Source organism: Mastigoproctus giganteus, chromosome 13 (assembly GCF_048544385.1).
Source record: "Mastigoproctus giganteus isolate SK-2022 chromosome 13, ASM4854438v1, whole genome shotgun sequence".
NCBI lineage: Eukaryota > Metazoa > Arthropoda > Arachnida > Uropygi > Thelyphonidae > Mastigoproctus > Mastigoproctus giganteus.
The window spans coordinates 76,978,836-76,993,868 of record NC_143587.1 but is presented as its reverse complement, the minus strand read 5'-3'; the positions used below and the strand labels follow the sequence as shown (position 1 = coordinate 76,993,868).

Here is a 15,033-nt window from a genome sequence, read left to right as displayed (position 1 = left end):
TGTAGAAGCAGTCCCGTCTGTTAATAAGTACAAACCAGGCTATTTATTTGTTTTTTTTTTTTTTTTTTTTTTTTTGGCTGATGCTGCATAAGCTTGCTTTCTTGCATCAAATGCCTCTGTTAATGCTAATGCTAATGTTAAGAATCACTTTCACCTCTGTGGCTACTGTTAATCTATTAGTCCTTGTATCCCCCCCCAAGCTAGCAGTTTTCCGACCCACCCAACACTGCCTCGATAGCATCAGCAAATATTCTTTCACCCTTTCTATTTAAATGTATCCCATCCCTGTAGAAGCAGTCCCGTCTGTTAATAAGTACAAACCAGGCTGAAAAAAATTCTACCCTTTGAGCCTTGCACAATCTTTCCAGGGCCGAGTTGATCGACAATGCTCTCATCATATACTCCCTCCTATCGTGACTGGGAAGAATTGCAAACACTTTCAAATTCAACCCTAAATTCAACTTTCAAATTCAACAAAAATAGCTTTCAGCTATTTTTGCTAGTTGTGCAAACTTCAGTAATGATCACTCATATTCCTCTGCATACATAGCTGTCATTCTGTCATCAAAACCTTTTGCTTACGCTTAACATTTATCATACTTCCAGTTAAAAAAGGGTGCAGGAAGGAGATCATTTTAATGAGCCAAAAAATAAATGTTAGTTCCTAAATCTGATGAAAAACCACAAAATAAATCATGTGCAATCTTTTTATTTCAATTTTTATAAAATTAGGAATGCATGCATCACTGTAAGCAGTGGTGAGCTATAGTGGGCTCACAATGGGCTGGCAAGAGCCCATTTTTTTTTTTTTTTTTTTTTTTGAAAATTTGCAAGCCCATTATTGAGACGATCATTTATTTTACAAATAAAATCCTGAATGCAATTATTGAGTATCCAGAGCTGAAAATACGGTGGGGCGAGGGGAGCCCCATTCCCAGCATTTTAATGGCACAATCGATCAGTTATGTATTTTAAAATTGTTTCATTTTTGATTTAATTACAGTCCAACCTGTGTTTAACGAACTTCTTTACAGCGAATTTTTTTTGATTTCCCTTACTTGGTAATTACATTTAAAATAGTTTTCGTTGAATGAAGAAAATTTCAACGTAACAAACAGATTAAGAGAGATAACTTTGTATGCATTGTTCTCACCTTTGGCCTTTAATCAATTTAGGTATTTAGAAAGTGCGAATTAAGAGTGAAAGGGATTACAGTTCCACAACGTTAGCAGTGTCTGTAAAACCTATTCATTCACATACCGAGAAGTCGCACTAGTCAATATGCTTTCCATACCCAGTCAGAGGATTAAGAAGATTCTCGACATGGGTTATAGCCTCTGGTCAACGTGTGTTGTGGTTGCCCTTTACTCCGACAAACGGGCATATGTTTTTCAGAGAAGTGGGTGATCCATGCCTTCCGGTAAATTTCTCCGGTCTATGTTTATATGGTCACAGTAGCAGAATATCCGTGTGATTCCAACATTTTGCACTGTATTCAAAGAACTAGTGACAGAAGAAATGTAGGGGGAGGGGGGGTGATTGAGGCAACTAAGATATTATATAAATTTTAAGATGACATGTTGGCAGATTTTGTAACTTTGTCTAGCCTTTCACTGTGTAGAAAATGTTCTAAAATATAATGGCATACAGGCAATAATTAAAAAAAAAAAAAAAAAAAAACTATCACCAATCTCCAAAAAAATAGCGCGAATTAAGGATGATTGCTAAAGAACTTGATGTAGAAACTATAAAGATCGGTCGTGTGTTCAGGCCACGATGAGCAACCCGCACGGGTTGCTCCGATGCGGATGGCAATTGCGGGTTAGAGGAATTGTCCCACTTTGTGCAAACATGTTGAATCAGAAGTTAAATATTCGAGATTATTAAATTGACTTTTAAATCTGGAATTTTTTAACTGTTTTGCACTAATGATCGACATCCAGCAGGAGCTCTCTTACCTTTCAGAAGCTTTATAGAATCACTATGGTAAAAGCAGATAAATTAATTATTCGAACTGTCAATTCTATTGCTAATTTGAAAAATTCTGAAGGAAATTATGAAGCTGAAATTGACAGCATGTTGAAGTGGAAAGAATCTGAATGAATCAAAATTGAAAGTAAAAAAAATTACCTCGCGACAATTTATTAAATGCATTGTTTTATCCTTAAAAGATAAGTTAATAATGCAACAGAGTGATTTAAAATTAAATAAAGAAAATAATGATTAATGATACCATTGAAAGAAATTTTAAACATAGCTACCCGAAATCGTGGAATGTGAAAGAACTTTTGTCTCGGTGGCAAGACGGTGAAAACTGAATAAGAAATTTTAAGTTTTCTGATAAAATATGAAATAAAAGTTAATGATTTTGTCAAAGACAGTTTATCTTTAAAATTGAGTGAAATTACCTTTTCAATTAAGAAAGCCAGAAAATATCTTTGAAACCATTGCGATTAGCAGTGCTGAAGCTGAGTAGGCTTTCAGCGTAATCAATAATATTGTGACAATTAAACACGTTGCAGATTATGATGACCATACATCTAAATGGAAAACCATTGCTTAAATTTGATCCAGATCATTACATCAAATCATTCCTCTGTAATCATCGCTCAGCTATTGAGCAAAGCAAAAGATCGAAAACAAATATTAATGAACAAGTAAATTGGCAATTTTTAGAATAAATTTTTCTTGAATATTTGTGGAATAATTTTTTTTCGTGTAATCTGTGATTTTTTGTGTACTTTTACTTGAAAGTTTGTTTTTTATGTAATATTTGTTTTTATATTGTGGAATGTTTTGTGATAGTTTTTATGTTATTTGTGATATGGGAAATATTTCATGTTATTTTTTATTCGCAATATTAAAATTTTATCAAGAAAAAAAATGTATCCATTATATTTCCCTAGTTATTAAAAAAAAACTTATAAAAAAGTTGCGGGCATGCTGAGCACGCACAGTAGATTATTTATGCGAAATATCCTTCACGTTTCTTTTAGGTATTTTGCTTTGTATATATCAAATACGAAATAAAACAGTTTTTTTATTGTAAATATTTTATTGATCATTCACAGATTTTCATAATTTCTGGAAGACAAGATACAATGGATTTATGATAACTAAAGTAAGAGATGTATACTTGCGAGTGCAACATATTTACATATCTCTGTAAAATAGCACCGATTGATGTACTGATCTTATAGTTGAAGCGACATATGCGGCTGTTAGGGGAACCTAACAATGGAACATAATGAAAATGCGAGATGAAAAAAGAAATTGTTGAGAAATATTTGTATTGTTGCAATCATACTTACTGCAGTAGTAAGTTCAGGAAGCATAATTGTGACGTCATACTATTCAAAAATTCTAAAAGGTTAGAACTCCAGACACGGTCATATCCAGTTATCATCGTAAGGTGAGGCATGACGACCAGGTTTTTAAATTTTTTAGATATACCTAAGAACGTTTTACATATTCACTTATATGCATGGTTATGGGGGTAATAAGCCGCATCTGTCTAACTCCTAAATCCGCTCCTGACTCGAGATATCATACCGGTCACAAAAAATGCATCACGCGCTCTAATTACACTACAGTACTAGTAGTGCAAGTGTGGGAAGCACCTCTAGTGGAAGCCGAGGATTGACGACATTTCTGTAGCCGATTTACTCATTAGAAAGTTGGAAAAACTGCGAGCCCATTGTTAAAATATTCTTAGCTCACCAATGACTGTAAGTATATCTCTAAAAATCAACATTCATCATAGTCATAATGTTTCTTCATATCTTTCGCATCTCATACATTACTCCCATTTCATTTTGATTGATAAGTACCTCATACATTTTTCTGCCATTCTTTCAATATGAATCAGATGCATAAATAATTCTAAAATTAAAAATAACATTGGTTTACCAATTACTACTAATATTGTTCCTAGTTTCCTGAAAACTTAAAAAGCAATGTACAGCTAAAAAGTCTTATAAAGTTTTTCTTTATTATTTATTTTTAAATTATATTATTAGAATTTACACCTACCCCTTTTAGAACATCATCCAAATTTTCTTTATATTCCATAAATAAAGAAATTTTCCAACTTGTATGAGAATTAACAGCATTAACCTGCACATTAAAAAAAAATAATAATTATTATACACCATACTGAGGGAATACACCTTTTATAATAGTGAATTTTTTTCTGAAAATTCAAACAGTACTATGTTGTACTCAAAAAAAAAAAGTACAGCCATTTTAAGAATAACAAACACAAAGCAACTTTAATTCAACTGATGTTGATCTGTCATGAAAAACATCCTGCCTTTATAACGGAGTACTGTATAGTACATCTACAGGAGAATAAGTACAAAGAAAAAAACTGCATCAATTGAGAGGTAACATCCCCTTGCTACAGAATAAAGCTAAGCAGGATTTTATTTTAAAATAAATGGTAATATAACTTCATAAATTCCTTGCTTGCATGTTTTACCTATGAATTTTTATATTTAAGTAATATCAATTTATTTTTATATAATAAAATACAAAGTCATTAAATAATAAATAGGGGTAAATAAAATGGATGGCATATACAAGGTGCTTCAAAGCCCTATCTAATACAGAAATTAGTTAATATGAAGAAAAAGTACTGACTTATTTTTCACATTTTCAGGCATAATACCTTATAAAACAAACTGTTACAAAAATGCAGTAATTTTTGCCAAATCAAATTTACATTATTATAATGCTATTATATTAATATATGAGTTAGGCTACAAATGTTATAAAAAGCTCTCTCGGTTTCTTTTTTTTACAGTTTCAGTTTAATGTTATTAGAAAGTGAGAAATCACCATTATGGATTTGACAACTTGAAATGCATAATATGAAAAGACCAGTAAAAGATTTTCAATTGTCCAATCATTCTGCTATGGTGTAATTAAAGTACTTTAGTGAACAATCACAGATATGTAATGTCAAGTCAACACTGAAGATTGTATTGTCACAGATAAATGTTAATACACACGTGGACATGTCCCAAAATATCCACAGGCTATGTCTGGGCATAATTTGTAATTTCTTGAGAGCTGAATTATCTGAACTTTCAAGCCAGTACTAACTAGATGGACACATCACATTTCATTTCATTTAAGTTTAATATTCAAGTTTAACATTTAATCCATGTTTTGATTTAAGACTATACAAATGTTGGAAAAAATGTGTACAGTATGCGAAAACTGCTAGCGCAGTATGACGATAACGTTTTTAGTGCTTGTAAGTGTTTAACCTATAAAACTTTATCATTTAAAAATGACAAGGAATCTTGTAAAAAACAAAAAAGAAAGAATAACAGTAATTGTTGCTTTTAATATTATTACTATTATTATTATATATTTGCATTATTATTACACTGGTCCTGTTCCACCAATCCTTTTTACACATACCATGTTCCCCGTTTCCCTGACAATAGAGTCACCAACAACTACTAGTTCCTGTGGGACCAGTGCATTGTGCCTTGGGGGTTGCATGTGTTGCGTGATTATCAAGTGCAAGCTCTGGCATTGATGCGGGCAGCTGAGAGCTTGATGGACCCCTCATTTAGATCCTTCGAGGGCATCCACCCTGTCCTTCAAGCTCTCATATAGGCCAATAACAACGGTGAGTTGCCGCCTGATTTCCTTACACTCCTTACATTGTGCACACACAAAGACATCCCCCATGGCAATATCATGTCCCTTACCCGATTGCTCCACAAACATCAAACAAGCAGTGCATTTTAAAAGGCTGTGATTCAGAGGGCAACTGCCCCCTCAGTTCTCCCCAGAGCCACTGCACTCCCATTAGCTTGAGCCTTTTGCTTTGCTGCTCTGGTCTGTGTCATGATTTCGATTTAATTTCAACTTCAGTACAAAATTATAACCCTAAACTTGTATCCCAACACAGTTATAACACTATATATATTTTTCAGTATCTAGTATTATCTGAGTTCTGTTTATATAACTTCCGTATCAAGTTATGTATTAATTAATTATGTTACGTTTGTAATCTAAGTCGTTATATGTATTTAGTTAAAAAGTACAATTTAATTGACAATGAAGTTTAACAAGATTAATAGATTTTACTGATTAATTGACAATATTATATTATACTATACTAACGCTATCTAGTTCGGGATATAACATTGTATCGTATAACAATGGTGGCAAGTTACGAACGGTAAATCTACGGACACTTACAAATTAATTTACTTCCAAATCTCGCTGTGTCAATTCAGGTTTCAAGGAATAACCAATGATGATGTAGAATATGACTTCCCTGAACTAAATGAGAGTTAGAAAAAGATTAAAAGAGAAAAAAAAAAAAAAAGTGAAGACAATTAACTAGAATACTGAACAACAAATTTAAATGTCTGCTTTTCCTCACAAAAAAAATATGTTATCCATATTTATTTTACACTTCTGAAACATGAAGATGACCTTAAGTGGTCAGGAGCGAGAGCGCATATCATGCGTTCCTTAAGTTTACCACGGTTCAAGCCCGTGACTACTAAATACGATAAATATTTGTATTGATGATTTATTGTAAACTCTACTGACTTAGTTGTTGTGCCAGAGTATAAACAAAAAAATTTTTTTTTTAATTTTAACAACCACTTTTTGAAAAATTATCATTTTTGTCTTACCAATTGAAATCATTTAACAATCTTTAACAAAACATCGATTTTTACGAGCATATAATGTTTTGAGCTCCAATTTTCCCTAGTATTTCCATATATGGTCATTTGCTGCGTGAGCAAGTGCCATCTCTGTAATCTGGAACCAGACTTCAGACTGATTCTCAACCCACTTTGTTGCAAACGGGATGACGGATGACCAACTTTGCTTTTTATTTAAGGAAAACTCAAAAAATGCACAAATTTTATTTTTGAATTTTTTTGAATTCTTCTTGCAGTAAACCAAAATACCATATTTTCTTAATAAACTTTCCTACTTATTGTATCTTTAACTTTTTATTTTTTAATAAAAATTACAATATTTAAAAAAGCTGTGCTTTTTACACATTATTTAAAAAATATATTAATTCTGATGAAAGAAAAAAAACAGTTACAGCTATAAAATGTAAACATGAAATCAATAGTAACTTGCATTTTACAGTGTACAAAATAGTTAAGAATACATTTTAAACTGCACTCACATACTACTTCATACACTGTCAATAAAATATTATGACCATTCACCTAATAGTGGGCATGCCCTCCTCTTAACCACCAAAACTGCCTCCTCATGGAAAGGCATAGACTCTATAATGCCTCCAAACACTGAATGTTGTGCTATGTTACCAGGACTGCATCCTGTACATCTGAAATATTCTATGGCGAAGAATCCAAATGCTGCATCTATCAATTCACATAATCCCAGAGATGTTTTATGGGATTCATATCGGGTAAATAATTTTGGCAGCCAAAGTAGTACCTGGAAGTCACTTTCAAGTTTCAACAAACCACTCTTGAACAACACCAGCAATGTAGCAGGGTACATTATGCTGCTGGAACACACCTGTACCATCCAGGAAAGATATAACTACAATAAAGCTCAGACTGGTCCAGATAATTCTGGAGCAATCTTTAAGTCACCATGAATGGATGTATCTGATCAACAAAATGAATAGGTATGGGGGATATTTTCCCAGTAAAATATCCCACATACCAAAACACTGCCACCATCACCTGCCTGCTTCAATTGGACCAGGCCATTGAAGTGATTCCTATCCACAGTTTGTCAACATACCTTCCATCTGCCATCCATACAGTATGACAAGAAATGTGATTCATCAAAAAAGACTGTTTTTCCAGTTGCCAATGGTCCAAAGACACCATTCAGATGAAACCTTTAGGCATCATTGGTGTATGGCCATAAGCATGGTACCTTTATTGGACACCACAGGTCCATATGGAGGACGGTTTGGCACTAAATAGGGTAAATCACCTGTGAAGTTCCAAGTGCTTGAGGAAACTAAAAGTGAGAAAAAAAAAAAGGAGGGGGGGAGATCACAATGCATTAATCTGGTTCTTTCATGAAATTACTCTGTGAAAATCTCTGTTAAAATATCACTTCAAAAATAACTTGAGTAAAATTGGGTCTATATTTGGGAAGGTAGAGAAAGTTTCAGTCATTAAACTTCAAACAACCAAAAACATGCAAACTTTTTCATGCAAGTCACCTGACAGGTTCCATGCGACTACTACCACATTAAAAAGATTTACTGCCTTAAATCAGGTAATTTTGTTCCACATGAGTAATCAAATGAAGTTAGTTCTCTTGAGTTGGTATATATTCCTTGTCCTTATAAGAGAATCCACTTCCATCTCTTCATCATTTTCACAAGATGACATATCATCATCATCTAAAGTTTGTGTTTGGAACTAGCATGTTATCAGAATGGGCTACTGGCTGCATCACGTAAAACAGGCTATGGCCAGTACTAAATCTTCTTACTTTTAGGAAAGTCAACCGTCTTAGTTAAAAAAAAAATAGCATTTTCATTGCTTCAATATGATTGGCATTCTAAATGGCATACATTTAATTTTATCTTTCAATCATCCTCAAGGTGTCACAGCACAATGTGCAGAACAGATATGCAGGGCCAAAAGTTTACCATGAAGGCATCGTTTTTAATTGTATCTCATATTGTAGCCAGATTCACATCAAGATACCAGTATTGCACTACTTCGAATAAGTAATGCTTCTCTGGTAGAGAAGACTACTGATTATTTATTCTCAGTGGATGCCACCACCCAGACGATCACCGTTTTTTTTTTTTTTTTTTTTTTTTTTTTTTTGGTAGTTATTGGCGCATCGGCTTCTGTGGCCATAGTGCACCTCCCAAGGTTTTTTGCAGTACTTTGATCCAAGCCCGAGGCGGGATTCGAACCCGCGACCTTTGGGTTGCCAGGCAGGCGCTTTACCCACCCGGCTAGCCCGGTCGGCGACGATCACCGTTTCAAAGCTGTTGGCCAATCATCGGTGGGTGGGCAGGTACCCAGATAATGCAAATATGCCATCACAGTTGCAAAGTGGTTCCACAATATGAAAGATGTTACTTATTCGAAGTAGTGAATACCCTGGTTGTGAAGGTAGCCACAATATGAGATACAATTAAAAACGATGCCTTCACACTACATTCGTAATTTAATTTATGGGTAAACTACGGTGTATCTACACCGATATTATATAGTTAATTTAAACTCTATCATATTATACCTCGTGCATTGAATCTTCAAATATTTCAGATGAATGTAAGGCAATGCACACACAACTTAGATCAGTTCAAGGCAGAACTAGATAAGCATTTGAATTGTATGGATGGATGAAATGGGAAGGTTTTATTTATTTTTTTTTTTTTGGCTAGTTGTTTGGGTTTTAATGGTGCATCACCAACTAGGGCTATAATGTGGCTTTTTTTTTCTCCCCCTTTTTTGGCTGACACTATATAAGCTTGCTTTCTTGCATCATATGCCTTTTTTTTTTTTTTTTTTTTTTCCTTTTTTTTTTTTTTTTTATGAAAAGCCCAAACACAAGAGGTATTAGAACTATAGTACTTAGTACTGTGCTTGGGTTGGAGGCTGATAAGACAAAAGGAGATATTTGTTGACATTAGACTTGAACTTCTGTAGACTGTAATTTTCAGGAAATACATATGAAAGAAGTTTCATATGTATTTCCTGAAAATTATTCATTTATATGAATGAATAAATGAGGAAGATGAAAAGTTGGTTCTGTGAGTTTGAAGTTGGGCAGTAAATGGATATTGGCTGGTGGTGGCACATGTTCGGACTGTATTGAAAGAGAGAGTGGAAATTATAGAAGCCAATTCAGAAGAACAATGCCCATAGAAGTACCTGTAGAAAAGGCATGCAGCAGAAACAGTGCATCTATGAGACAGCGAGGGGAGTCATTAATTAACCTAACTGCCCTCATGGAAAGCATGTAAAGCATAGGAGCCGCAGACCTACCAGAGTCCCATTACTAACACCACTACACAGGACTCTACGCTTCAACTGGGCAAAAGACCATCGGCACTGGACCTTGGATTATTGGAGACGGGTCCAATAATCCAAGCAGAGGGAAGGGTGTGTATCTGAGGAAAACTGCACAAAGCTATGCACCCGTCATGTGAACAACGAACTGTTCGGGCAGGTGGACAGTCAGTAATGGTCTCAGGCATGTTCAACTGGCATACATTGGGACCTCTGGTATGCATACCTGAACAGTCCAGGTTACGTGTCCATCCTTGCAGACCATCTGCATCCCTTCATGGTCATTGTGCACCACAAGGCAATGGACTCTTCCAGCAAGACAATGCACCTCCTCACAGAGCATGGTGAGTAGGTTCGAAGAGCATTCTGCAGATTTTACCACCATGGAATGGTCTTCCCATTCACCGGACACGAACCCTGTGGAGCATATTTTGGATGCTGTGGAAAGGTCTGTTCGGCCTTTGGATCTTCCACCCAGGAATGCAATGGAATTATGGACAGTGATGCAGCAAGAATGGATGGAAATACCTGTATTACGCTTTCCTTGAACTAGCGTACTCATTGTCTCGTCGTGTGACTGCCCTTAACAGGGCGAAAGGTGGGCCTACCCGTTACTAAGTAGGTATCCCATTATTTCTGTCCAATCAGCGTATATGGCACAAACAAACTAAACCATAATTCTCAATCAACTTAGTTTTGGTTGAAACAAATTTTCAAAATTCAAAGCATCCAGCTTATAAAAAAATTAAAATTGAATGCTATACAAACATTAAAATTTTAATTATAAATATACAAAGGAGCTTCATTCTTTGTTTGCTTTGATTTTCAACCCCAAGCTATGTGAAATATTCGATGTAATGAATTCATTTAAATCGTGATGAATGACTTTCAATGAATTTTTTTTATTGGTAGATATGCATCTGTCGATTTTAATTCAACAATAATTAAAAGATAAATTGAAAAAAAATATTTATATATATTAACCTATTTCTTTGTGGATACATTGCTAAAATCTTCATTGTATATGATACTGCAAATGATACTATCTCCACAAGGCCTTTAGCACCTGGAATTTTGATGCTAGCCATAATTTTCAATCAAGAGCCACATACTGACCATGCCCAAATATCAACTTAATTTGATCTACACAAAAATTGATGCAACTGAATGTTCTGACTCTGACATTTGTAGATTGTTGTAGCAAAAGCCAATCATACAGGAAACTGTTTTCTATAAAAAAACAAAAGCTAAATCATAACCATTCTTTGTATTTAATATTATATAAGGAATAACAATGATGTTACCCTGTGTTTCTTGCCAGTTTGTAACCAAACCTGACCAACTTCCTGAGCTGTTATTACCACACATCACTAAAACCAAGCTCATGCTTCAGTTACTAATGCACTAACAAATTTATATTATAGATATATACATATACTTAAAAAACCTACTTCTTTGCATCCAGGGTTGTCTGGAAGTTCATAATTGCTGGCATGAAGGGGCTGACCTGCATTAACTGGTGTAAGAACCACCTTGTCCCCAACAACAACCTTTAAAATATATTCAGAATGCATATTTTCAATAATATATTTATTCAAATCACCCTTAAAAAAATTCATTCTTGGTGCAAAGTTAATTAAAATTAAAAAAATAAAATAAAATCATGTTTGTATGATTATTTTCAGATTTAAAGAATAAATACTGAATAAGCAACTTGGCATGCATTGTTAAAAAAAAGCAAAAAAGTTACCAATACAAAAATACAAGGGGGATTCAAATGAAACTTTAAAGTCACCATAAATTACTTGCAAAAGGCAAAAAATTAAACTTTTAAGACATTTTCCTCAATATGCTGGCAATATGAACATCTGTTAGCATCATCTTTTAGCAGACACTATACTATAAACTGACAACTCCATTACAGTCATTCATAAAAAATAAGATTATATCTGTAATTCATATTTTCGAGTACAAAAGAGATGAAAATAAGCTGAAATTTATTTTTTGTGTAACTGCAATTCAATATGATAAAGTGCATGTGTAAATGGAAGGTCTTTGTGTTTGTGAATAAATTTATTTTTATATTTTTTACAAAAGAGTGTTGATGATTCAAATTATGTTTGATAACAGAGAATGTGATGGGTAAAAGAACTAATCAGGGTCAGTTCTATATGTAATTAAGTGTATGCACAATGAGTTTCTTCATGTTTAAAACCTGAAATGAGGCAAGAGCAAGTTGTATGTTCAGTTTTTCTCAAATGGTATAACTCTAAAGATTGGTTGGAAGGTTCCTGACACATCTCTTCATAGTCCACTGCCATAGTAAAAGATGAGATCTTGCTCATACAGGGCAAGATCTCATCTTTTACCATGTAATTATGGTCTATAAAAATGTATATTCATGAGTAAAATTGTGTAATATGGGCTGGAAAACATGTAATTACTCACAGGTCTGAGACCCTTTCAGTTTGCTAATGATACAAAGGTGGGCAATGTGGTTAATTACTGCTACCCAAACTGCATTGGGTAGCAGTAATTGTGGAATAATCTAACATTTGGATAAACAAATTCAAGGCAGTTGAAAAAAAGAAGAAACCCAGAATAAATGTACACTCTGACATGAAATTCTCTAAGTAGTGCAAAGAGGTGGTGCAAAAACACAGTACCACTGCAACCCTATGTGCCACTAGCAGGCAAAATAAAATTTGCATCCTATTTGTCAAATACTGATAAATATAAACCAATCAGAAAGCAATATCAAAAAAAATTTTGGCACCCTCCTGAACTAGAGCCCATAGGCAATGCCTACCTTGCCTATTCATTTGTGGCAGCTCTGCTAATATAGTTATGGGTTCTGTCAAGTAGCACTTTCGAATTTTGCCCAAGTCGATTATCTGCACATATTGAAAATTAGAAAGACAGTAAAAGAGTTGATAATTGGCGCCACTGGTGGGAAGCATTCCAACTAACAAATTTTCTGTTTATACTCCAGGATGACCACATGGTCAGAGATCCCGAAATAGAGAGAGAGGATACAAGAAACCGCGTCGCATTTAGCAGTCACCGACTTGAATTGTGTGAAATTGCTCACCAAAAACCACAGCAAAGCAAGAGAAGTGATGGTGAGAAAATCTATTTTTCAGCGAGGTTTATCTGTTTATTGCAGCTCAGAACAGCATTATGCCGTGGATAGTGAATTTATTCTGCTTCTGTACTAAAACTGAATTTCTCTCTTTGCGATGGCATCAAAGAGTAACCAGCAAATATCTTCTAAGATATACCTTTTGAGCAGCCGTTAGTCGCAATCTGTTGGCTTTGTACTGTTAGAAAATATTGCAGTTTTGTGAAGACACATTTCAAGAAATAACCCGTTATTCATAGTGGATGATTTTTTTTTCTTCTTTTGCACACCAGTTTTCGAAGTTTATAATGCAGCTATAAATAGAAATATTTTCTCGAAATTTCATTAGAAGATCAAACCCAGGAAACTGCTATTCGGATATTGTTTACTAAAAACAATTACAATAAAGCAAACTTTTTTTTTTATCAAATGCGCATTGCAGTGTTAGCAGTTTTACACCAGTTTTTCTCGTTTCTAAAAAATTAATTTCCCTGATTTTCTGTTCGTAGGAGCAATACACATTGAAGAAAGGAAACTTATGTCAACTCACAGTAGCTCGCATTGTGGCGTTTCAAAGGCCCTAGGCTAATTACGGTGGGTTTAGAAAAATAACAGAAAAAGGCCTAAAAAAATATACACTTGATGTCACATTTTTGTCATTTGCGCAAAATTCAATGGAAGGTTTTGAAAATTTAAGTGGGAAAATCGAAGAAAACAGTTCTGGCTTCACCTATAGTGAATTTCAGCTGTGTCCATAGAGTAAAAATTATAGAATTTATTAGTTGACTTTTGAACTGGGTCCACTGGACCCGAGGAGATAAAAATACGGATAAGGAGCCACCGACCCCTAGACCACCTGAACGCCCCCCAATTGTTTCTGAACCCACTATCACCCCCCCCCTAGAAGGCTTCAGCGCCCACTGGGGGGGGGGGACTGTACCGCCCACTTTGGGAACCTATGCTGTAGACCACACCCCAAGGGTCATCATTACTGGATGTCCCTACCAAGGCCCACCAAGATTCTTCCTTGTATTTTGTCCTTATTAGAGCAGTATATGAGTTTCTGAGAGTCCTATAGGAATCTCTCAGTGCATCAACCTCATTCTGTGGCCAAGTTGCTCTTGCTCTCTGGAAGTGTTTTCTGGCCTGGCACACCCTTCACTGGAGTACAGTTCAGGGCACCACCAGAGAACAGCATTTTTCTTCGGTTTTCTTTTGGGTATTGCTAGGTTGGATGCTTTTTAAAGCACAGTTGTTACATTTAAGTTGTGTTCATCCAGGCTGTAGTTGTTATGGATCTGAGTCTTCTGCTGTTCTATATGATTTTAAATTTCATCTGCAAAGGTCTGTAATTGGCTATCCTTAAGTTTTATCTGATTATATCTTGGGTTGGCTGTATCTGACTGTCTATTGGTTCCTTTAAGGTAAAAGTTATAGCTCTATCGTCAGAGGTAGTCCAAGCTTCTTGGACCATCCAATCTGTAATTTTGGTGGATATGAAAGCAGTGGCCAAAGTTATATCTATATCACTTTTCCACAGTGGGTTACTGTAGGTAAGTGGGTTGTGGGGTCTATTTATTACCCTCCACCTGACTGTGCACAGGCATTACTTGATACACTGTGCAATACACAATATAGCACTACCACAGGAAAACCTATAGCACCTTGTGGAGGTCCATGCTAAAATCTGTGCAGGCTGTATTATGGACAAAACATGGTCCCATGATATTAGTTAGGTGCTGCTAACACAAAGCCAACTCAGTGTATATACAAACATAACATATTTTTTTTTTTTTTTTTTTTTTTTATGAAAATCCCAAACACGAAAGGTCTCAAAAACCTATAGTACTTAGTAACGTGCATGGATTGAAGGAGAAGTATGGGGAGAGG

The 15,033-nt window shown here is 34.9% G+C and overlaps 1 protein-coding gene across 1 annotated transcript in view; it reads right to left on the bottom strand.

The window, feature by feature from the left end:
• Itpr (Inositol 1,4,5,-trisphosphate receptor) overlaps positions 1 to 15,033 on the bottom strand; it is a 1,293,714-nt gene that overhangs the window by 1,183,246 nt on the left and 95,435 nt on the right. The window contains exons 6-7 of the mRNA XM_090387283.1: positions 11,474 to 11,572; positions 4,033 to 4,116 (exon numbers count right to left, since the gene is read on the bottom strand). Coding sequence (XP_090243409.1) covers positions 4,033 to 4,116; positions 11,474 to 11,572 — 183 coding nt within the window. The remainder of the gene's footprint in view (positions 1 to 4,032; positions 4,117 to 11,473; positions 11,573 to 15,033) is intronic.